The sequence below is a fragment of the Oncorhynchus nerka genome, linkage group LG18 (genome assembly GCF_034236695.1).
Source record: "Oncorhynchus nerka isolate Pitt River linkage group LG18, Oner_Uvic_2.0, whole genome shotgun sequence".
NCBI lineage: Eukaryota > Metazoa > Chordata > Actinopteri > Salmoniformes > Salmonidae > Oncorhynchus > Oncorhynchus nerka.
In genome coordinates, this window is record NC_088413.1 from 31,343,413 (window position 1) to 31,367,441 (window position 24,029).

A 24,029-nucleotide genomic window follows, 5' to 3' on the forward strand; every position below is an offset into this window, starting at 1 on the left:
AAAGTGTACCTGTGGACGTATTTCAAGGCCTACCTTCAAACTCAGTGCCTCTTTGCTTGACGTCATGGGAAAATCAAAAGAAATCAGCCAAGACCTCAGAAAAAAATGGTAGTCCTCCACAAGTCTGGCTCATCCTTGGGAGCAATTTCCAAACATCTGAAGGTACCATGTTCATCTGTACAGACAATAGTATGCAAGTATACACACCATGGGACCACGCAGCCGTCATACCGCTCAGGAAGGAGAAGCGTTCTGTCTCCTAGAGATTAACGTACTTTGGTGCGAAAAGTGCAAATAAATCCCAGAACAGCAGCAAAAGGACCTTGTGAAGATGCAGGAGGAAACAGGTAAAAGAATATCTATATCCACAGTAAAACAAGTCCTATATCGACATAACCTGAAAGGCCGCTCAGCAAGGAAGAAGCCACTGCCCCAAACCCGCCATAAAAAAGCCAGACTACGGTTTGCAACTGCACACGGGGACAAAGATCGTACATTTTGGAGAAATGTCCTCTGGTCTGATGAAACAAAAATAGAACTGTATGGCCATAATGACCATTGTTATGTTTGGAGGAAAAAGGGGGAGGCTTGCAAGCCGAAGAACACCATCCCAACCGTAAAGCACGGGGGTGGCAGCATCATGTAGTGGGGGTGCTTTGCTGCAGGAGGGACTGGTGCACTTCACAAAATAGATAGCATCATGAGAATATGTGGGCAGAACTGAAAAAGAGTGTGCGAACAATGAGGCCTTCAAACCTGACTCAGTCACACTAGCTCTGTCAGGAGGAATGGGCCAAAATATACCCAACTTATTGTGGGAAGCTTGTGGAAGGCTACCCAAAACATTTGACTCAAGTTAAACAATTTAAAGGCAATGCTACCAAATACTAATTGAGTGTATGTAAACTTATGACCCACTGGGAATGTGATGAAATAAATAAAAGCTGAAATCAATCACTCAACTATTATTCTGACATTTCACATTCTTAAAATAAAGTGGTGATCCTAACTGACATAAGACAGGGAATTTTTAATTGGATTAAATGTCAGGAATTGTGAAAAACTGAGTTTAAATGTATTTGGCTAAGGTGTATGTAAACTTCCGACTTCAACTGTAGATGATAGAGACCTCATCATGGATATAATCCATTTTAGCATTGACATTGAAGGCTTCCACCATTTTATAGTAGTCAACTGGGTGGGGATTCTTATGAGTTGGGAGCAATCAGCCAATAAAGAAGAAAATTGACTACTTTAAAATGGAGATAGCCTCAATGGCACTGCCATAGACTGTAGAAATATGTCCATACTGTCACAGACACAAAGAGGATGCCACGTTCAAAACAACTGGGAACAGAAATCTAAAGACAACTGAGGGGGAAAAAAGGTAATCCATCTTGGAATTCCAAATCGGGGAACTCGGGCCTCTTTCTCGTGCAATGACATTTCAACCTTTAGATCACGTCATGATTTGAAGTCCTCCCCCCCAGAGTTCCCAGTTGCACCATTAGTCCTCTATCTTGTTTTTTATTTTATGATTTGTGTACTTTACTGCATTGCTAGGAGCTAATAACATAAGCATTTCGCTGCACTTGCTGTATCATTTGCTGAATTGTGTACACGAATAATTACATATTGCTCTCGTTGGCCTGTTGTTCCCACTTGCATTGGCCCTCACATTAGCTAGAATGTTCCCACCTGATTTCACCTCCTCCCGCCTGCCTTCCATCTTTAAGGACAAGTCTTTCCATTTTTAGAGAGGTCACTCGAATATCTTGCCAATATAATAGACAATGGTTGAAGAGGTTTGATGTGTAATGTAATACACAGTACCTTATTTCCAGTGGTGTAAAGTACTTAAGTAAAAAATATCTGTACTTTACCAATTCTATTTTTGACAACTTTTACTCCACTATATTCATAAAGAAAATATGTACGTTTTACCTGACATCAAAAAGTACTCCTTACATTTAGAATTCTCAGGCAGGACAGCAATATGGTCCAATTCATGCACCTATCAATATAAGGCATTGTCATCCCTACTGCCTCCGATCTGGCGGAATCACTAAACACAAATACTGCATTTGTCAATGTGTGTTGGTGTGCCCCAGTCTGTCCATAAATAAAAATAACAAGAAAGTCGTGCTGTCTGGTTTGCTTAATATAAGGAATTTGATGTAAAGCATTTACTTTTTACTTTTACTAAAACGTATGACAATTGAGTACTTTTTCCACCACTGCACATCTAAAACCAGATACTTTTACTCAATTAGTGTTTCACTGGGTGACTTTTACTTGAGTCATTTTCTATTAAGGTATATTTACCTTTAATTAAGTATAACCATTTTTCCACCACTGCATATTTTAAGAACAGCGCAAATACATTTTTATTTTATTTAGCCACACCCTTTGAGCTATGACGCCATATTGAGTGTAAAACGGAAGTAAACAATGAACAAGAACCATTTCCACGTTAGCGTTTTTATTCAGACGTTTATTATCACCATGGAACTCAAATTATGACTAACTTAACTGCACAGCATTGCATACTTACCCCATGTCGTGTTTAATTCGCGCTGGAGACTGGACTTAGTTGATAGATGTGATCAAGGTAGGGCTAGCTACTATGGTTTTTCACACTCAAATAGCCTCCATCATGGAGGTGTTAGCGAATGCAGCCGTGGCAGAGGTCTGTAAACTCGTCGATGACGACTATGCAGTGTTTCGTTTGGAAATAACTCAAAGCCAGAAAGAAAACAGGACATTGCGGAGGAAACTACAGCTACTGGAAATGAAGATGACACGGGAGCGCGTCCTCGCCAGTCGTCCCAGTAGTGTCAAGATCCTCGACCGATACAGAGGAATGGCAAGAGGTACATTTTGCAGAAAGCCGAGGATGCGGGGCCTGTCGCCCCGTTCCCCTCTGCGCATGTGTGACTTTAGATGTGTTAACCCAGGAAGGAAGAGGCGAAGCGAGAGTTTTTCTCAACTCAAAATCTGTCTACTAAAATAAGTCCAGGAAGGCATTTTTGTATGGAGGTAAATGAGTGTCGAATTTGGTCAACATAACATGTAATGGCTAATTTCCTACGTGAGGCTAATTTGATCAGTATACGTTTCATAATGGTTAGGTTGTTACCAATGCACTGATATAAGTGGCATTTCTGCAAATTTGGGGGAAAAAAATCCTTTATATCAGAGTTTTGCCTGTTGTCATAGAGATAGATAGAGGACTCGTCATGGATATAACCCGTTTTTAGAATGGATATTGTCATTGAGGGCTTCCACCATTTTAAAGTAGTTAACTGGGTGGGGATTCCTATGAGTTGGGAGCAATCAGCTGAAGAATAAGAAGAAAATGGACTAATTTAAAATAAATAGAGATTGCCTCAATGGCGCTGCACATGCTCGCAGACTCTAATGGCACAGATACAAAGATGAGTCATCTATATACCTCCTCCCGCCTGCCTTCCATCTTTGAGGACATTATTATCAGGGCTGTCACTCATCATATCTTGTTGGTTAACCAATTAACCAGAATTGGGTCTTTGTCAGCTTTTGGATTGTATGCAATAATTCCCCTGATTACTTATCTTGCACATAGACATTCCTATTATTTAATCATTGAAAACAATAGGTTGCATGGATTATAATCAATCTATAAATAGTATATCAATCAGTTATGCGAAGTGTTACCTTACCTAGAATTCTAAAACTGTCAACAGTGTGTAGCGTTGAGCATTGACAGTAGCTAACCTAACCATCTCTTTCCCCCAATAATTCTCTCAGGTGAAGGACATCTCACTGGAGGCCACAGGAGCTTTGTGAAGCCAGCGGGACAAAATACATGGAGAGATGACCAACCAATTACTGTTGATGAGGGGAGTGGAACCTCAACCCAGCAAGTTATCGTGATAGAGGTTAATGTAATAGTATTACATCAAATTTACAGTACACCAATGTGGCCAGTTTATTTCAGAAAGGCTCCCCACTGCGATTCACTTGCTTACATGTACTGTACATCCTTATTTATCTTCCATAGGGGAGCCTGCAAGACTTCCCTATGACATTGTTATACAATTCAACCCATGTATCGGTAATAACCTCCTCTCTTCTTGTGGCAGTCTGCAGATACAGTGGCTGTAGTTCCTGGTGTCAAGCAGGAAAGGTCTGAAGGAGAGGAGGACCCACGGCACAGCAGAGACATCCAGACTGAAGTGGCTGGAGCACCCCCTGTTGCCACGGAGGTCCCCAGCACCGCCCCAGCACCGCCCAGGACCCGAGGCAACATCACGGAGGTCAGTGGAACGCCGAACGCCGTCCTCAAGCCAGAGACAGACACTGAGACTTTAACTGTAACACACAGGCTCTTACACACAGGATCTGACCACAGATCAGATCCAGAGAGACTGGGGCTGGGGAGACCGGGCTGTCCTCCTGCTCCTAGCTCAGAGTATCTACCGGTATTTCACCAGGGCCAGAGGACGGTTCATTCCCATGGTGATGGTGACAAGTTAAACACTGGCGGTGATGATCCATCTTGTTCTTACGCTACAGAGATGGACCCTGGCAACATATCCTTGGGTTTAGAGACACAGACTGATCTGTCTAGAGGGGACTGGAACCGATACAGTGGTAGTGTATACACTGAAGGATGCCAAGATAAGAAAGTGGAGGTTATCGTCGTAGATGAGGTGACTGTGAAAGTGGAGGGAGACGCTCCTCCCACGTGGAATGCAGATTGTCACTTAGGAGACGGACACTCACAGGGCAGAGATTTCTTAGATTACAGGGAAAGCTTAGAGACAAATCTAAATGTCACAACCCAGTCCCCTTTACACTCGTTCAGAGATCGCAACCTAGTGTCAACATCGATGGGGCCTTCCGATTCACATGGCCGCGTCCTTTTCGATCAGGTATTGAACTCAAACGACAGGGCTAGAGCCCAGGTTCGGGGAGGAGGAACCACACCAGGCAATAGTAAAGAGAAACGGTTCCTCTGCATGTTCTGTAACAAAAGCTTCAGCTGCTCCCAGAATGTGGAGATCCACCAGAGGGTCCACACAGGGGAGAAACCCTTCAGCTGTACCCAGTGTCATATGCGCTTTGCCCAGGCTGGCCACCTGAAGAGGCACCAGATGGTCCACACAGGGGAGAAACCCTACAGCTGCCCCCAGTGTGAGAAGAGGTTCTCCCGCCAGGACCAGCTGAAGATCCACCTGAATGTCCACACGGGAGAAAGGCTGTTTGCATACAAACGCACTGCGGGAAGAGGTTCTCAGAGAGGCTCTACCTCAGGATGCACCAGCAGAAAAAACATTCCCCTCTATAACATAGAAAGTAACCATTCCACTCAATAGCTTCTGACGTTTAGATCAAAACCTGCATCAACAACAAAGAAGAATTTTCAGCAATAAAGATCCACAGATTCATTTGGAATAACAAGAGTAACAGATTTCAGTGTTGAATATTCCTGGGTAGAATATTGCATCCAGACATTGTGTGATATACTATGGGGTCGAAAATTATTGACACACTTGATAAAGATGAGCAATAATGACTTTATAAAATAAACAATTCAAACACTGAGCTATATTGTATGTAATTTAAAAAATCTAAATCTAATTTATTATTTTATACTAATTAAATTGCTCAGAGAAAAATATTTAGTTTAACAAGTAATACTTTTTTTCTCAAAAAGTTAGAGGTCAAAATTATTATCACCGCTAAAGATTCTTATAGATAAAGTAGTCAAGTTGTGACTTTACAAACTTATTGGATGCATTTGCAGTTTTGGTTGTGTTTCAGATTATTTTGTGCCCACTAGAAATGAATGGTAAAATAACCTTTTACTGCAGTGGGCTAAGTCAGGGTCACAGAGTGTTTCTAGGTAGTCTTAAACAAATCTACTTTGAAACAAAAGTATTCTCCTCACACACATGGTTATGGGCTTAAAAAAGAAGCCACTTGTACCATGTCTGATATAGAGTTGAAATGTATAAATGTTTGGCTTTGCATAACAATATTATACTTTATATACATCAAAGACTGAAATATAACAAATAGTTTGAAATAGAAACATCGGATTTGACTTTTGTTTTTAAAGAATGTCTATTAATAACATTCCACCCATGAGGTCACTAGTGGGCAATTTGGTTAGTTGACTGCAGGAATGAATTTTTTTCCCCATATTCATAGCATGCCATGACTACATCAAAGCTTGTGACTCTACAAATTTGTTGGTGCATTCGCAGTTTGTTTTGGTTGTGTTTCAGATTATTTTGTGCCAAATAGAAATGAATGGTAAATAATGTATTGTGTCATTTTGGTGTCACTTCTGTTGTAAATAAGAATAGAATATGTTTCTAAACACTTCTACATCAGTGTGATTACTACCATGATTACTGATAATCCTAAATAAATTGTGAATAATGAGAAATATCATACACCCAAGTTGGGCTGTGGTGGTCATGAAATTTTGTTAATTAACAAACACATTTAGCATCTCCATGCCTTCACACACACAAGCCGCATACAAGCCACTGATGAAGAAAAAATGCTTCGCTCTCCCAATAATTACAGAGGGCGCTGTAGCTAGCTAGCTAAGGTTAGCATGCTAGTTAGCTAGCTACACTGACAGCTGTCAGTGTCCTATTTGTTGATGATTATCAACTGCATGGATATTACCACACTCAATTTGTGAATATGTATTAGTAGCCTTTGTCATTCTTTGGAGGTGGATCCTAAACGTGCATTTCCTCCACTTCTTCTGGGGTGGGGGGGTCCTTTGATGTACATTCACCGTAACCTCTTCCCCAGGTTATTGTGCACAGCACATATGAGGAAGAGTCTGGGGACAAGATTACATCACAGTAGTTGTCAGAGAGGAAGAGGTGACATGAGAAGATTTACTCTGCCCAAAATCTGTACACGTTTGGGGTTTGAACTGGTTCAGGGAACATAACCGGAAAATAATTACGTTTTTAGAAGAACAGAATAAGAACCAGGAACGAAAGTCATCTATACTGTTCTGGAACAAAAGTGTTATTTTAAAAGCATGGGAACCGGTTAATAAATGTATATTATGTTCTAGGCGTTTTTTTTCCAGTCCTATGTGCCTATGCAAAGCTCTCACTCTTGTCACTCAGAAACGTATTCCAGTGTCTGCCTGCCAGATTAAAATCTTTGCCAGTGTGTGTATGCTATCTGCCCCTCCCCACCGAAGCTTGTCTACTAATGACGTTGCAAGCGTGATTCAGAAATTAGGGAGAAAGATTTTTAATTAAAGAATGAATTAACTTTTTCTGTGCTAGTTTTAAGGACACTATAGTTATCAAGTTTCACAATGGATTGATTAACTATTAGAAGGTAAGATGTGTTTTTGTTTTAATTCTGGTGCCCTCTGCACATAATGTTATTAGATAGCTAACTAGCTATCTCTGGTCCAATGTTAAGCCAACTCGGAAGCTCAAAGACATCCAAAGTTCCTTCATAGAAGCCGCTCCTCTGTAGGTATAATTCTGTGGGCCTAAACCAGACAATACATGTCATAACAACAAAATGCCCAGTGCTTCAAGCTAAGCTCCTCTTCCACCCTCTCTTGCTCTATCCCCACCTGCAGGCGCATCTCGCGCCCAACACTTGTCTGTCCAATGCATGTAAATAGCTTGCCCGCTCCATAGCAAGCTGCTCTATCATCACTGATTTGGTGAAGTAGTTTAGTGTCGAGCTAGCTGTAAAAACATTTAGATTTCAGAGGTTTAAAAAGGAACCGAAAGGAACGATATAAACCATAGCTTTTTTTTGGTTTTGTTCAAACCGGTTCAGAACTTTATTTTACTGGTCGGATCAGTGGAACGGAACAAGGGGAAAAATGGTTGTGTTCAGAACTAAAGTATTGGAAAATAATTTGGGTTACAATCCCTGGTCCGTGTGAGATAAGACATGTTTTGTATGGAGGCCTATGAGAGAGTGTCGAACTATGTGAAAATGATTTGATCGAAAAAAGTTTCGTAATGTTTAGGCTGTTACAAATGTACTGATATAAGTGGATGCGGTTGGTATTACAGCAACTTTGAGAAAAACAATTTAGTTGTGCCTGTTGTTCATTCATGTATCTGCCCTCTCGTTGGCTAGATATCGCCTGCCTTCCATCGTTTAGGACATACATTTCTATTGTTTGAGCAGTCATTCGAATATCTTGTCAACATAATAGATCATCCATGTCTGCGTTCACAGCTGGCGATGCCTAATCGCAATTGGTTATTCCCCATCATTTGCAACAATGTCATTGAGCTTCATTACTATCTTTCCTTTGAGGTACCTTTGCTGTTTATAAACGTTTATGAATTGATTTTACTCCTGGCTACTCTGAGCTGGGAGTTTTTGTTGTTGTCTTAAAACAGGCTTTAACAGGTTTTCTTGGACCTTTTCTGAGAGTTTTGTGGATATGGGCCATAATCTCACCCTATTCTGCATACACCCAACAGTGCTTTATAACCAATATACACTTACTAAATATACCTACACATACCGACACACTAATAAACATCTACTGTACATGTCAAAATAGTTTGGTCAGGTTTGTCTGATAATGACTTTTGACGTATCATTGCTGACTTTGTACCCACAACCACATATTTACCCACAACATATTTATGTCCACCATGACGGGTTTAACAACAATTAAGTAATTCTGTAACTACAGTATAGGACTCAAACGTAGTGGGGATGGATATACACTCCATGTTGAAAGTGTGTTTATTATTTACTATCGTACAACGCGTTTCAAAAGAGAGCATACCGGACCTATTTTTCTCTCCATATCCCCGAATTCCTACCACAAACTCTGGACCTTTTCATCTGGATCATCACAGCTAGCTAACCGCAACCAGGGTTGACTACTTCTGGCTAACGTTTCCGTCCCAGAGCTAGCACCAACTAGCCTGGGGCTAGCCCATGCTTGAACCATCTCCCGGCTCATTCCTGGGCTACAATATCCGGACCCCTTCTACTTCCGGTACGGGGCACGGAACCCCGCCGATCCTCTACGACTAATCTGCCCGAGGATTCCAACTGGCCCCTCAGGTGCGACGCCCGCTGAAGGCCCATTCTTCTAACCTGCTAGGCCTGCTAGCTACCTAGAACTACTTGGAACCCTACTAATTCCACGACTGGTCTATCGACGTCACCACACAAAGAGGCAAAAACAGACTTACCCCCATCGCGACGTCCCCCAAAGGCTAACTTGCTAGCCCCGGTCTACTAACTGCTAGCTTGCCTGCCCTGGTCTGCTAACTACTAGCCCCTGCTAACTGCTTGGTTGCTAACCCGGTCTGCTAGCTTGCCAGCCCCGGTCTGCTAACTGCTAGCTTGTTTAGCCCCGGCCTGCTAACTGTTAGCATTGGCCTGCTAACTGTCTGAATCGGCGTGTTCCCAGTCAGCCCAACCACTCACTGGACCCATATGTTCACTTGGCTATGCATGCCTCTCTCTAATATCAATATGCCTCGTCCATTACTGTCCTGGTTAGTGATTACTGTCTTATTTCACTGTAGAGCCTCTAGCCCTGCTCAATATGCCTTAACCAACCATGTTGTTCCACCACCTACATATGCGATGACATTACCTGGTTTAAACGTCTCTAGAGACTATATCTCTCTCATCATTACTCAATGCCTAGGTTTACCTCGAATGTACTCACATCCTACCTTACCTTTGTCTGTACACTATGCTTTTAAATCAGAAACCTGCCTCTTTTTACTCTCTGTTCCGAACGTGCTAGACAGCCAGTTCGTATAGCATTTAGCCGTACCCTTATCCTACTTCTCCTCTGTTCTTCTGGTGATGTAGAGGTTAATCCAGGTCCTGCAGTGCCTAGCTCCACTCCCACTCCCCAGGTGCTATCATTTATTGAATTATATAACCGTAATAGCCTTGGTTTCATGCCTGTTAACATTAGAAGCCTACACCCTAAATTAGTTTTACTAACTGCTTTAGCACACTCTGCCAACCCGGATGTCTTAGTCGCGTCTGAATCCTGGCTTAAGAAAACCACCAAAAACCTTAATCTCCATCGCTAACTATAACATTTTCCGTCAAGCTAGAACTGCCAAAGGGGGCGGTGTTGCAATCTACTGCAAAGATAGCCTGCAGAGTTCTGTATTACTATCCAAGTCTGTACCCAAACAATTCCAGCTTCTACTTCTAAAAATGTACCTTTCCAGAAACAAGTCTCTCACTGTTACCACTTGCTATAGACCTCCCTCTGCCCCCAGCTGTGCCCTCGATACCATATGTGAATTGATTGCCCCCCCCATCTATCTTCTGAGCTCGTGCTACTAGGTGACCTAAACTGGGACATGCTTAACACCCCGGCCATCCTACAATCCAAGCTTGATGCCCTCAATCTCACACAAATGATCAATGAACCTACCAGGTACAGCTCCAAATCCGTAAACACGGGCACCCTCATAGATGTCATCCTAACTAACTCGCCCACCAAATACACCTTTGCTGTTTTCAATCAAGATCTCAGCGATCACTGCCTCATTGCCTGCATCCGTAATGGGTCAGCGGTCAAACGGCCTCCACTCATCACTGTCAAACGCTCCCTAAAACACTTCTGCGAGCAGGCCTTTCTAATTGACCTGGACAGGGTATCCTGGAATGACATTGACCTCATCCCGTCAGTAGATGATGCCTAGCTATTATTTAAAAGTGCCTTCCTCACTATCTTAAATAAGCATGCCCCATTCAAAAAATTTAGAACTAGGAATAGATATAGTCCTTGGTTCACTCCAGACCTGTCTGCCCTTGACCAGCACTAAAACATCCTGTGGCATTCTGCATCAGCATCAAATAGCCCCCGTGATATGCAACTTTTCAGGGAAGTTAAGAACAAATATACACAGGCAGTTAGGAAAGCTAAGGCTAGCTTTTTCTAACAGAAATGTGCATCCTGTAGTACTAACTCAAAAAAGTTCTGGGACAATGAAAAGTCCATGGAGAATAAGAGCACCACCTCCCAGCTGCCCTTGTTTTGAGGCTAGGAAACACTGTCACCACCGATAAATCCACTATAATGGAGAATTTCAATAAGCATACTCTACGGCTGGCCATGCTTTCCACCTCGCTGCCCCTACCCCGGTCAACTGCCTGGCCCCCTCCACAGCAACCGCCAAAGACCTCACCATTTCTCCTTTACCCAAATCCAGATAGCTGATGTTCTGAAAGAGCTGCAAAATCTGGACCCCAACAAATCAGCTTGGCTAGACCATCTGGACCCTCTCTTTCTAAAATTATCTGCCAAAATTGTTGTAACCCCTATTACTAGTCTGTTCAACCTCTCTTTCGTATTGTCTGAGATTCCAAAAGATTGGAAAGCTGCCCCGGTCATCCCCCCACTTCAAAGGGGGTGACACTCTAGACCCAAACTGTTACAGACCTATATCTGTCCAACCCTGTCTTTCTAAGGTCTTCGAAAGCCAAGTTAACAAACAGATTACCGACCGTTTCGAATCCCACCGTACCTTCTCCGCTATGCAGTCTGGTTTCAGAGCTGGTCATGGGTGCACCTCAGCCACGCTCAAGGTCCTAAACGACATCATAACCGCCATCGATAAGAGACATTACTGTGCAGCCGTATTCATCGACCTGGCCAAGGCTTTCGACTCTGTCAACCACCACATTCTTATTGGCAGACTCGACAGCCTTGGTTTCTCAAATGATTGCCTCGCCTGGTTTACCAACTACTTCTCTGATAGAGTTCAGTGTGTCAAATCGGAGTGCCTGTTGTCCGGACCGCTGGCTGTTCCTATGGGGGTGCCACAGGGTTCAAACCTCGGGCCGACTCTCTTCTCTGTATACATCAATGATGTTGCTCTTGCTGCTGGTGATTCTCTGGTACACCTCTACGCGGACGACACCATTCTGTATACTTCTGGCCCCTCTCTGGACACTGTGTTAACTAACCTCCAGACAAGCTTCAATGCCATACAACTCTCCTTCCGTGGCCTCCAACTGCTCTTAAACACAGGGAAAATTAAATGCATGCTATTCAACCGATCGCTGCCCGCACCTGCTCGCTCGTCCAGCATCACTACTCTGGACGGCTCTGACTTAGAATACGTGGACAACTACAAATACCTAGGTGTCTGGTTAGACTGTTAACTCTATATCGCAACGAAGCATCCTTCACTCATGCTGCCAAACATACCCTCGTAAAACTGACCATCCTACCGATCCTCAACTTCGGTGATGTCATCTCTAAAATAGCTTCCAATACTCTACTCAACAAACTGGATGCAGTCTATCACAGTGCCATCCATTTTGTCACCAAAGCCCCATACACTACCCACCATTGCGACCTGTACGCTCTCGTTGGTTGTCCCTCGCTTCATACTGTCCCTCGCCAAACCCACTGGCTACAAGTTATCTACAAGTCTCTGCTAGGTAAAGCCCCGCCTTATCTCAGCTCACTGGTCACCATAGCAGCACCCACTCGTAGCACGTGCTCCAGCAGGTATATCTCACTGGTCACCCCCAAAGCCAATTCCTCCTTTGGTCATGTTTCCTTACAGTTCTCTGCTGCCAATGACTGGAACGAACTACAAAAATCTCTGAAGCTGGAGACTCACATCTCCCTCACTAGCTTTAAGCACCAGCTGTCAGAGCAGCTCACAGACCACTGCACCTGTACATAGCCCACCTATCTACCTACCTCATCCCCATACAGTATTTATTTATTTATCTTGCTCCTTTGCACCCCAGTATCTCTACTTGCACATTCATCTACCATTCCAGTGTTTAATTGCTATATTGTAATTACTTCGCCACCATGGCCTATTTATTGCCTTAACTCCCTTATCTTACCTAATTTGCACTCACTGTATATAGACTTTTTGTTTTCTTTTGTTCTACTGTATAATTGACTATGTTTGTGTTTTTTCCATGTGTAACTCTGTGTTGTTGTATGTGTCGAATTGCTATGCTTTATCTTGGCCAGGTCCCAGTTGCAAATGAGAACTTGTTCTCAACTAGCCTACCTGGTTAAATAAAGGTGAAATTATATATATATATATATATAAAAAATGTATCTGTGTGTGTGAGGGTGGGAGTGTATGTCTGTGTAATCTGTATCACCTCTCATCCAGGAGGAGGAGGGTCCAGAGGTGCTGTGGGTGAAGGAGGAGGGGTGTGAGGAGGGTCTGGGGAACACTGAGGGGACCATGATCATGGAGGACAACCAGACTACACCTCCTCCTGAACCCGCAGAGGAATCAGCTGAGCAGCACAGGACCACACACAGTCTCACTGAGGTGAGCCCACTGTGAACTACTGTCTGTATCCACAAAGTATCTTAGAGTAGGAGTACTGATCTAGGATCAGTTTGGCCTTTTAGATCATAATAAATAACATTATTTGGAAAGTTCCTAGATCAACACTCCTACTCTGAGACTCTTTGTGGATACGGGCCCAGGACTTGATTCAATTTGTCTTAACTGTGGGACCAGGCCTTTGAATTATCAAACCATTTGGGATTTTGGCAATGAAAAATGGAAGTCTTCAGTTACAGCTAGCATGCTAGTGGTACCCAAACATTTCCATTCTTTGTGCTAAGCTAGTTAGCATTACTGGACGCAGATACATAATAATGGTATCCACAAGTTCATCTGACTCTGGGGAAGTATAAGAGTGTCTGCTAGATGACTAAAATGTAAATGTAGATAAAGGGCTTCATTGCCAAAATCCTGAACTATCCCTTTAAAGAGTGTCAAGTAATCAAATCAACTAACACTTTTGCATAATATGAAATCAACATGTTTGCATTGTACTCATAGCAATGCCTCATTGCCCAATCAGAAGATGATCCATAGCAGCGTGCTGATATCAGATGTCTTGATCCAACATCCTCTCACTCTGTATCTCTTACAGTCAGTAGACATGGAGGATGGGAAGCCTGATCTGCTGCTGGTCAAAGAAGAGACAATAGAAGACGGACAAGAGAGCATTGATTTGCTGAGTGGACTAAAGATGGGGGAGCAAGGTAAGAGAGACATACATATACAGAACATAATACATATACTTCAATAGGAATAGTGATGCACCTGGCTATTATTTTCTCTTCATTCATAAAATGAAATCAATACAACTTACACTCAGTGACCAGTTTATCTAGTGCCGGGGCGAACCGCCCTTTGCCTCCAGAACAGCCTGAAAAGGTCATACTGGTCAAGGTCATACATTATAAAAAAAATACACATTATAATGTATGAACTTGACCAGGTAATTTACAAAAAAAAACCTCCATATGTAGAGTTCTCTGCCATGTTTGTAAAGTCTATTTTGTAACCTCTTCCTGCAGGTGGTTGGCTGGAGGCTAACAGAGGAGACTGGGCGGCCATCTTGGATTCCAAGACCCAGATGGGTGCAGCTAAGGGCCCAGGGTACGACATCACCGAGCAGGCCAGAACCAGAGGCGACATAGTGAAGGTCAATGAATGGGACAGCGTCCTCAACTCTGGGTTGGGGGACAACACTGTTAATTCCAACCAGAAACAGAGAGTGGAACACAAAATAACATCTGAATTTAGTCTCCATGACAACAGACTTGTTGAAACCAGGGCGAGATGTAGATTTGGTCTGCAGGGACAGGGCGGTGTCCATATGCAGCTAGAGAGAACAGACACCGACTCGGCCAGCGATGCTCCCTCCTGCACCTATAGTTGTGATTCAGAGAGACAGGTGGCGCCTCAGGTTAACCCCCTAACAGATGCTGCCTTCAGCCTGCCTTCTTTAGGATCTATCAACTGGAACATGGACACCGTGACAACACAGACACTTCCTGGCCTTCATCCTCCTCACACTGTCCTAATGTTAAACCAGACCTCAGACAATGCCAGTGCATCAACACTAAATGGCTACACAAGCCCATTGAACAATTACAGTAGTAGTAGCGCTATCAGTAGATCTGGTGGCAAAGAGAAGCGCTTCCCGTGTTCGTTCTGTGGGAAAGCCTTCAGTTTCCCCAAACAGGTGGAGATCCACCAGAGGATGCACACGGGTGAGAAACCATTCGGTTGCCACCTGTGCCGGGCCAAATTCTCCCACTCGTCCAGCCTGAAGAGGCACCAGAGGGTCCACACAGGGGTGAAACCCTTCAGCTGTACCCAGTGTCAGATGTGCTTTGCCCAGGCTGGTCATCTGAAGAGGCACCAGAGGGTCCACACGGGAGAGAGGCCGTTCGCCTGTACGCACTGTGGGAAGAGGTTCTCAGAAAGGAGCTACCTCAGGATACACCAACATAAAATGCACAGGGCCCATTTATAGAGTATAGTGACATTTAATGTAGTTTGTTTGTTTGTAGTTTATTCTGGTGGTTTTGGATGTGGTAGCGAATTGGATGAGGTGAACTGAGGAAAGAATGAGCATGATGACTCAATGAAATGTCACGCCTGCTCCCGCTCCTCCTCTCTGGCGCTCGAGGGCGCCAGGCTGCCCATCATTACGCACACCTGTCACCGTTATTACACACATCAGCACTCGCTGGACTCCATTGCCTTGTTGATTGCCCCCTGTGTCAGCATTATTGTAGTTTTTGTTTTCCCCTATCCAGACGCTGTCCATATTCTATTCCTGTCCGTGTTTTATTAAATGTTCACTCCTTGTACTTGCTTCTCGTCTCCAGCGTCTGTCCTCGCGTGATATTGTGATGGTGTCTATAAAAATGCTTCACTGATGAAGAGTGACAACCTTCAACCTTTAGGTTGATACTGGTGTTTTATAATGAGATACGGATAATGCCTTAATTCATGTTTACTTGACATGAAGTAGTGAAGCTGTGTGTAATGTTGAACCTTTTCCAAAGTATTTTTAAATACATTTTTATCAAAGCAAGGGTACAAGATTTACAGAAAATGTAGTGTTACCATAGTGAGAAAATATATTATACTTGTCACGTATCATTTTGTACAATAAATGTGCTGTACTTAAAAGTTTTAAGTACATGACCATTTTGTTGAATTTAAATACAAAATTGACTGACTCTGGTTATTTTTGTATCATTACAGGGACTGAGTTTCCCTTATCTCATTCAAACCAAAATATTGTAATTCAACACATGGATTTTTTTTTTTTATAAACTCCAATAGCTCCATATTGTTAGGTACTTGAATCACAGTGTCCGAATAGCCTAACTGGCGTCCTAGATACTAGGTCCTTTGAGTATGAGAAAAAAAATTAAGATTAATAGCATAGCTGTGGGAAGTAGGTGTGCTGCAGTACCCTGATAAATCTAAGAAAGAATTTCAAAAAAAAAAAATTGTGAACTAGGCATTTATTACCTCCTCGTTCGACATTACCCCAACCCAAAACATCTTCTCACAGCCATGTTTAATAGTATGCGACATTTAGAAAATAGTGTTTACTTTAAATGCCCGAATGTCATACTCATTTTGGCACTGATAATAGCTGATCAATTAGATATGGGGACACGCTACCGAAATCAACTAATAGCGGGAAACAACGCAATCACGCATGACGCATGCCCAATATGCAAACTAGAAGGTTCAGTAGTATGCAACATTTTGATAATAGAGTATGGCTCATACGCCAGAATGTTATACTCATCTCAGCTCTTCATCTAGTAGAATTTGATGCACACTTTTCCACAATGCATTGGAAGCGGTGGGATGCGAGTAATAGGCCTTAGTTCTCTTCAAGTTAGTGATGGAGGCTTAAACCAAATTGTGCAGAAAAACTATTAATTACTCTGAGCTTTTAAAAACAATGCACATTAGTGACTTGTGCTGGTCAGCAATGAAAAGCAGCGTTTGATGTTCATATAGAAGTTTTTCCCACAATATTAATAAAATCTCTGTGGCACATTGGTTAGTCGTGGGTCGCCATGTTTTTGGTGTCCCAGATGAGTGTTGGTGAAATGTAATTTAATTTAACTAGGCAAGTCAGTTAAGAACAAATTATTATTTACAATGACGGCCTACCAAAAGCCAAAAGGCCTCCTGCGGGGATGGGGGACCTGGGATTAAAAATAAAATAAAAATATAGGACAAAACAAACATCACAACAAGAAAGACAACACTGCATAAAGAGAGACCTAGGATGACAAAATAGCATGGCAGCTATTGTTGCAGCTCGTTCCAGTTGCTAGCTGCAGCGAACTGAAAAGACGAGTGACCCAGGGATGTGTGTGCTTCGAGGACCTTTAACAGAATGTGACTGGTAGAACGGGCGTTGTATGTGAAGGATGAGGGCTGCAGTTGGTATCTCAGATAGGGGGGAGTGAGGCCTAAGAGGGTTTTATAAATAACAACCAGTGGGTCTTGCGACAGGTATACAGAGATGACCAGTTTACAGAAGAGTATGGAGTGCAGTGATGTGTCCTATACGGAACATTGATGGCAAATCAGATGGCCAAATGGTAAAGAAAATGTTGCCGCTCAAGAGCACCCTTACCTGCCGATCTATAAATCGTGTCTCCGAAATCTAGCATGGGTAGGATGGTCATCTGAATCAGGATTAGTTTGGCAGCTGGGGTGAAAGAGGAATGATTACGATAGAGTAAACCAATTCGAGATGTAACCTTAGCCTGCAGCTTTGATATGTGCTGAGAGAAGGTCTAGCCATTCTCCCAAGTACTTGTATGAGGTGACTACCTCAAGCTCTAAACCCTGAGAGGTAGTAATCACACCGGTGTGGAGAGGGCATTATCTTACAAAACCACATGATCTTTGTTTTGGAGGTGTTCAGAACAAGGTTAAGGGCAGAGAAAGATTGTAGGACATTAGGAAATCTTAGTTGCGGAGTGTTTAACACAACACATTTTTCCTACTGCCTGAGCTATGTTGTTGATGTAAATTGAGAAGAGCATGGGTCCTAGGATCGAGCCTTGGGGTACTCCCTTGGTGACAGGCAGTGGCTGAAACAGCAGATGTTCTGATTTTATACACTGCACTCTTTGAGAGAGGTAGTTAGCAAACCAGGCCAAAGACCCCTCAGAGATACCAATACTCCTTAACTGGCACACAAGAATGGAATGGTCCACCATGTCAAAAGATTTGGCAGCCAATAAAAATAGCAGCACAACATTGCTTAAAATCAAGGGCAATGGTGACATCATTGAGGACCTTTAGGTTGCAGTGGCACATCCATAACCTGAGCAGAAGCCAGATTGCATACCAGAGAAAATACTATAGACAGAGAGAGTACTATAGACATCAAGAAAGCCAGTCAGTTGATTATTGACAAGTTTTTCCTACCCTTTTGATAAACAGGGGAAAATAAGGACTAACCGTGGCTGCTTTCCAAGCAATGGGAACCTCCCCAGAGAGGAGAGACAGGTTAAAAAGGTCAGAGATAGGCTTGGCGATTACAGGGCCAGCAACTTTACAGAAGAAAGGGTCTAGAGTGTAGAGAATTATTATATCATCTAAACCGCTGTGAAATATATTTCCCATAACCACAAATATTGTATTTTCAGCTGTTTGAAGCTGGTGTACAAAACCGAAAGTAAAAGAACAAATAAATAAACTTAAGAATGAGAAGCATAGAAATGGTGCACATAGAACCAATCTACCAATTCTTAGACATGTTGCCAATGACTATGGTGGATCTATACCTCATATTTCTTTGTGAATTTGGTTGGGTCGTCCAAAAAGTTACATATTGCAGCTTAAATGTAAATGTTCCCATCGCTGAATGGAATTTACTTTTATTTTGTACCCCCATCCAGTTAATGGTGACAATACACCTTTTGAGGCTAATTCGCCATAAAAAAAACAAAGAAGAAGTAGTCTGCTGGACACAGAGGTAGGAAGTCAAAGCCACGCCCAGACCTGATAATAGAGCTGTTGCCACTTCATAAGGTGGGACAGAAAGGGTGTAAGGTCAGTTTTCTGTGGGTCTCAGCTCATGTTGGAGTAGGGGGAAATGAGACAACAGATAAGGTTGCTCTGAAGAGGGAGGAGGTAGAGGTTATGGTCCCGTTAGGGGGATGGAATGTATGAGCATCAAAGCAGAGGGGTTACACAGGAGTTGCAATGTGAGTGGGAGAGAGAGGAGCTAAGAAGGCAGTTTTTCTCTATCCAGAATTCTGTGTGGAAGGTCGGTTGGTATCTGGGAGTGAAAGGATGGATGGGGTTCTGTTGACAAGGCTGAGGTTGGGTCATTGTGGATTGGGAAGTGAGTTATTGTTAGTGGGGAAACACCCAGATGGCAAGTATGAGGAATGTGGTGAGGTAGCAGTAGTCTAAACTACTTAAGTAAAAATACTTTGAAGTACTACTTGAGAAGTTTTTTGGGGGAATCTGTACTTTACTTTACTATTTATATTTTTGACAACTTTTACTTCACTACATTCCTAAAGAAAATATTGTATTTTTTACTTTCCCTGACACCAAAAGTGCTCACTACATTTTTAAAGGCTTAGCAGAACAGGAAAATTGTGAAATTCATGCACTTATCAAGACATGGTCATCCCTACTGCCTATGTTCTGGCAGACTCACTAAACATACATGCATCTTTTTTAAATAATGTCTTAGTGTTTTAAAACATTTTTATAACAAGGAATTGTGCCTTCTCTGGTTTGCTTAATACAAGGAATTTAAAATAATTTATACTTTTACTTTAGATAAGTATATTTTAGAAATTAAATTAACTTTTGATACTTAAGTATATTTAAAACCAAATACTTTTAGACTTTTACTCAAGTAATATTTTACTGGGTGACTTTCACTTTTACTTGAGTAATTTTCTATTAAGGCAGCGGTTCCCAAACTTTTTATAGTCCCGTACCCCTTCAGACATTCAACCTCCAGTTGCGTACCCCCTCTAGCACTAGGGTCAGATCACTCTCAAATATAGTTTTTTGCCATCATTGTAAGCCTGCCACACACACACTATACGATACATTTATTAAACATAAGAATGAGTGTGAGTTTTTGCCACAACCAGGCTCGTGGGAAGTGTCAAAGAGCTCTTATATGGCCAGGGCACAAATAATAATCAGTAATTTTGCTCTTTATTTAGCCATCTTACATATAAAACCTTATTTGTTCATCGACAATTGTGAATAACTCACCACAGGTTAATGAGAAGGGTGTGCTTGAAAGGATGCACATCACTCTGCAATTTTGGGTTGTATTGGAGAGTCTCAGTCTTAAATCATTTTCCACACACAGTCTGTGCCTGTATTTAGTATTCATGCTATTGAGGGCCAAGAATCCACTCTCACATAGGTATGTGGTTGCAAAGGGCATCAGTGTCTTATTAACAGCGCGATTTGCCAAGGCAGGATACTCTGAGCGCAGCCCAATCCAGAAATCTGGCAGTAGCTTTGGATTAAATTCAATTTTCACAGAACCACTTGTTGCAATTTTGATGAGGCTCTCTTGTTCAGATATCGGTAAGTAGACTGGAGGCAGGGCATGAAAGGGATAATGAATCCAGTTGTTTGTGTCATCCGTTTTGGGAAAGTACTAGCTTAATTGCGCACCTAACTAACTCAGGTGCTTCGCTATATCACATTTGACATTGTCCGTAAGCTTGAGTTCATTTGCACACAAAAAGTCATACAATGATGGAAAGACCTGTGTGTTGTCCTTGTTAATGCAGACAGAGAAGAGCTCCAACTTCTTAATCATAGCCTCAATTTTGTCCCGCACTTTGAATATAGTTGCGGAGAGTCACTGTAATCCTAGATTCAGATCATTCAGGCGAGAAAAAACATAACCCGGATAGGCCAGTCGTGTGAGAAACTCACCATCATGCAAGCGGTCAGACAAGTGAAAATGATGGTCAGTAAAGAAAACTTTAAACTTGTCTCTCAATTTAAAAAAAAAATGTGTCAATACTTTGCCCCTTGATAACAAGTGCACTTCTGTATGTTGTAAAAGCGTTACATGGTCGCTGCCCATATCATTGCATAATGCAGAAAAAACACAAGAGTTCAGGGGCTTTGCTTGAACAAAGTTAACCATTTTCACTGTAGTGTCCAAAACATCTTTCAAGCTGTCAGGTATTCCCTTGACAGCAAGAGCCTCTTGGTTGATGCTGCAGTGTACCCAAGTAGCGTTGGGAGCTACTGCTTGCACGTGCGTTACCACTCCCGCCACATCTGTTGACTCATCCAGCTGTAACGCATAGAATTCACTGGCTTGTATGCGAAGCAGTAATTGTTTCAAATGATCTCCTGCCATGTCACTGATGCGTTGTGAAACTGTGTTGTTTGTTGGAGGCATTGTCTGTATAGTTCTTTGGGCCTTTTCCCCCAGCATTGTCCCAGCCATATCCACGGCAGCAGGAAGAATTAAGTCCTCCACAATAGTATGGGGCATGCCTGTCCTAGCCACTCGGTAGCTCACCATATAAGACACTTCTAGCCCCTTCTTATTAACGGTATCTGTTGCTTTTATACATGTCTTACTACTCGAAAGTCATTTTAAATTCTCACTCCAAAAACTCCTGTGGCTTATTTTTCAAATTGGAATGTTTTGTTTCTAAATGTCTGTGTAAGGTGAAGGTTTCATCGAGTTGTGAGATAGTACTTTTGCACATATAACACACTCTGGCTGAGGAAAGGCACTACTCCCAATATAAGTGAACCCAAAATAAATGTAGTTCTCATCATATTTGCAACTCTTCGATGGTCCAACGTCCCTGTCTGTTGTTCAGTGCTTTCCTGGGTAAGGGGGCAGTAGCTCTCCAGCTGCATCAGATTCCCAACTGTCAGTGTCCATGCTAGCTGGGCTAACAACAAATGTAGAATTACTGATGCTAGCATTGGATGTGCTCGTGGAAGCCAAACAACTTGTGTCGTCGACCGGTGCAGGTGTAGTACTGTTTGTCGTAGCAGAACTACCAGTAGAGCTGGTATGTGTCTCTATGGATGTGGGCCTTACTTTTTTAACCATTAATCAATTTTCGAGCAAACAAAATAAGCAGCAGCTACGTTTGGCTACATACAGAACGTTAGTGGAATTCCCGCAAGAGAGTAACGGTTAATGTGATTGGATTATTTGACATTGTGTTGTTATTTCGCTGAACACTAGATGGTTTTATTTTATTTTATGGCAATGAAACGAGGCTACTCAGGCGAGAAAAAACCTCACCCAAATGTATAGCCCCGTTGAAAAATCAACTGTTTGAAAAAGTATTTTTTTATTAAAAAATGTGAATCACATTTTTATTTGGCGTACCAATCGACGGTATTGCGCGTACAGTTGAAGTCGGAAGTTTACATACACATAGGTTGGAGTCATTAAAATTTGTTTTCAACCACTCCACAAATGTCTTGCAAACAACAATTTTCCAACAATTGTTTACAGACAGATTATTCCATTTATAATTCACTGTATCACAATTCCAGTGGGTCAGAAGTTTAAATACACTAAGTTGACTGTGCCTTTAAACAGCTTGGAAAATTCCAGAAAATTATGGGCTAATTGACATAATTTGAGTCAATTGGAGGTGTATCTGTGGATGTATTTCAAGGCCTAACTTCAAACTCAGTGCCTCTTTGCTTGACATCATGGGAAAATCAAAACAAATCTGCCAAGACCTAAACATTTTTTTTGTAGACCTCCACAAGTCTGGTTCATCCTTGGGAGCAATTTCCAAACGACTGAAGGTACCACGTTCATCTATACAAACAATAGTACTCAAGTATAAACACCATGGGACCATGCAGCCGTCATACCGCTCAGGAAGGAGACACGTTCTGTCTCCTAGAGATTAACGTACTTTGGTGCAAAAAGTGCAAATCAATCCCAGAACAACAGCAAAAGGTCTTGTGAAGATGCTGGAGGAAACAGGTAGAAAAGTATTTATATCCACAGTAAAACAAGTCCTATATCGACATAACCTGAAAGGCCGCTCAGCAAGGAAGAAGCCACTGCTTCACAAATAGAACTGTTTGCCCATAATGACCATCATTATGTTTGGAGGAAAAAGGGGAGGCTTGCAAGCTGAAGAACACCATCCAACCGTGAAGCACGGGGGTGGCAGCATCATGTTGTGGGGTGCTTTGCTGCAGGAGGGTCTGGTGTACTTCACAAAATAGATGACTTCATGAGAAAGGAAAAGTATGTGGATATATTGAAGCAACATCTCAAGACATCAGTCAGGAAGTTAAAGCTTGGTCGCAAATGGGTCTTCTAAATGGACAATGACCCCAAGCACACTTCCAAAGTTGTGGCAAAATGGCTTGAGGACAAGAAAGTCAAGGTATTGGAGTGGCCATCACAAAGCCCTGACCTCAATCCTTTAGAAAATTTGTGGGCAGAACTGAAAAAGCGTGTGCGAGCAAGGAGGCCTACAAACCTGACTCAGTTACACCAGCTCTGTCAGGAGGAATGGGCCAAAACATATTGTGGGAAGCTTGTGGAAGGCTGCCTGAAACGTTTAACCCAAGTTAAACAATTTAAAGGGAATGATACCAAATACTAATTGAGTGTATGTAAACTTCTGACCCACTGGGAATGTGATGAAAGAAATAAAAGCTGAAATAAATCATTCTCTCTACTATTATTCTGACATTTCACATTCTTAAAATAAAGTGGTTTTCCTAACTGACCTAAAACAGGACATTTTTACTAGGACTAAATGTCAGGAATTGTGAAAAACTGAGTTTAAATGCATTTGGCTAAGGTGTATATAAACTTCCAACTTCAACTGTACGTACCCCAATTTGGGAATACCTGTATTAAGGTATGTATACTTTCATTCAAGTATGACAATTTGGTACTTTTTCCAATACTGGGATGCAGAGACTGTAGAGCAAGTCATGTTATGTTGCAAGCGTTATGCTGAGGAAAGCAGGATATTTTTCTGTTAGCTGGCTGAGTTGGGTGTTACCACATTTTCGCTTGTAACTACACTACATGACCAGAAGTGTGTGGATGCCTGATCATAGAAAATCTCATTCCAAAATCATGGGCATTTGTTTGGTTTTGGCCCCTCCCTTTGCTACTATAACAGCCTCCTCTCTTCTTAGAAGGCTATTGGAAGGCTG

At 42.3% G+C, this 24,029-nt stretch overlaps 1 protein-coding gene across 1 annotated transcript; it reads left to right on the forward strand.

The window, feature by feature from the left end:
* Window positions 1-2,427: 2,427 nt before the first annotated feature.
* Window positions 2,428-15,674, forward strand: LOC115145668 (zinc finger protein 662-like). The gene is made up of 6 exons (XM_029687194.2): window positions 2,428-2,873; window positions 3,790-3,920; window positions 4,125-4,298; window positions 13,155-13,319; window positions 13,936-14,047; window positions 14,366-15,674. The coding sequence occupies exons 1-6, from the start codon at window positions 2,627-2,629 to the stop codon at window positions 15,328-15,330; spliced, it is 1,794 nt and encodes a 597-aa protein (XP_029543054.2). The 5' UTR covers window positions 2,428-2,626; the 3' UTR covers window positions 15,331-15,674.
* The last annotated feature ends 8,355 nt before the right edge of the window (window positions 15,675-24,029 follow it).

What these genes read in the sequence shown, in the direction of transcription:
- LOC115145668 (XM_029687194.2), top strand. Translation starts at nt 2,627, where the DNA reads ATGGTTTTTCACACTCAAATAGCCTCCATCATGGAGGTGTTAGCGAAT. An exon ending in CCCGAGGCAACATCACGGAG is followed by an intron (nt 4,299 to 13,154) that starts GTCAGTGGAACG and finishes CCTCTCATCCAG; the next exon opens with GAGGAGGAGGGTCCAGAGGT. An exon ending in CCACACACAGTCTCACTGAG is followed by an intron (nt 13,320 to 13,935) that starts GTGAGCCCACTG and finishes TATCTCTTACAG; the next exon opens with TCAGTAGACATGGAGGATGG.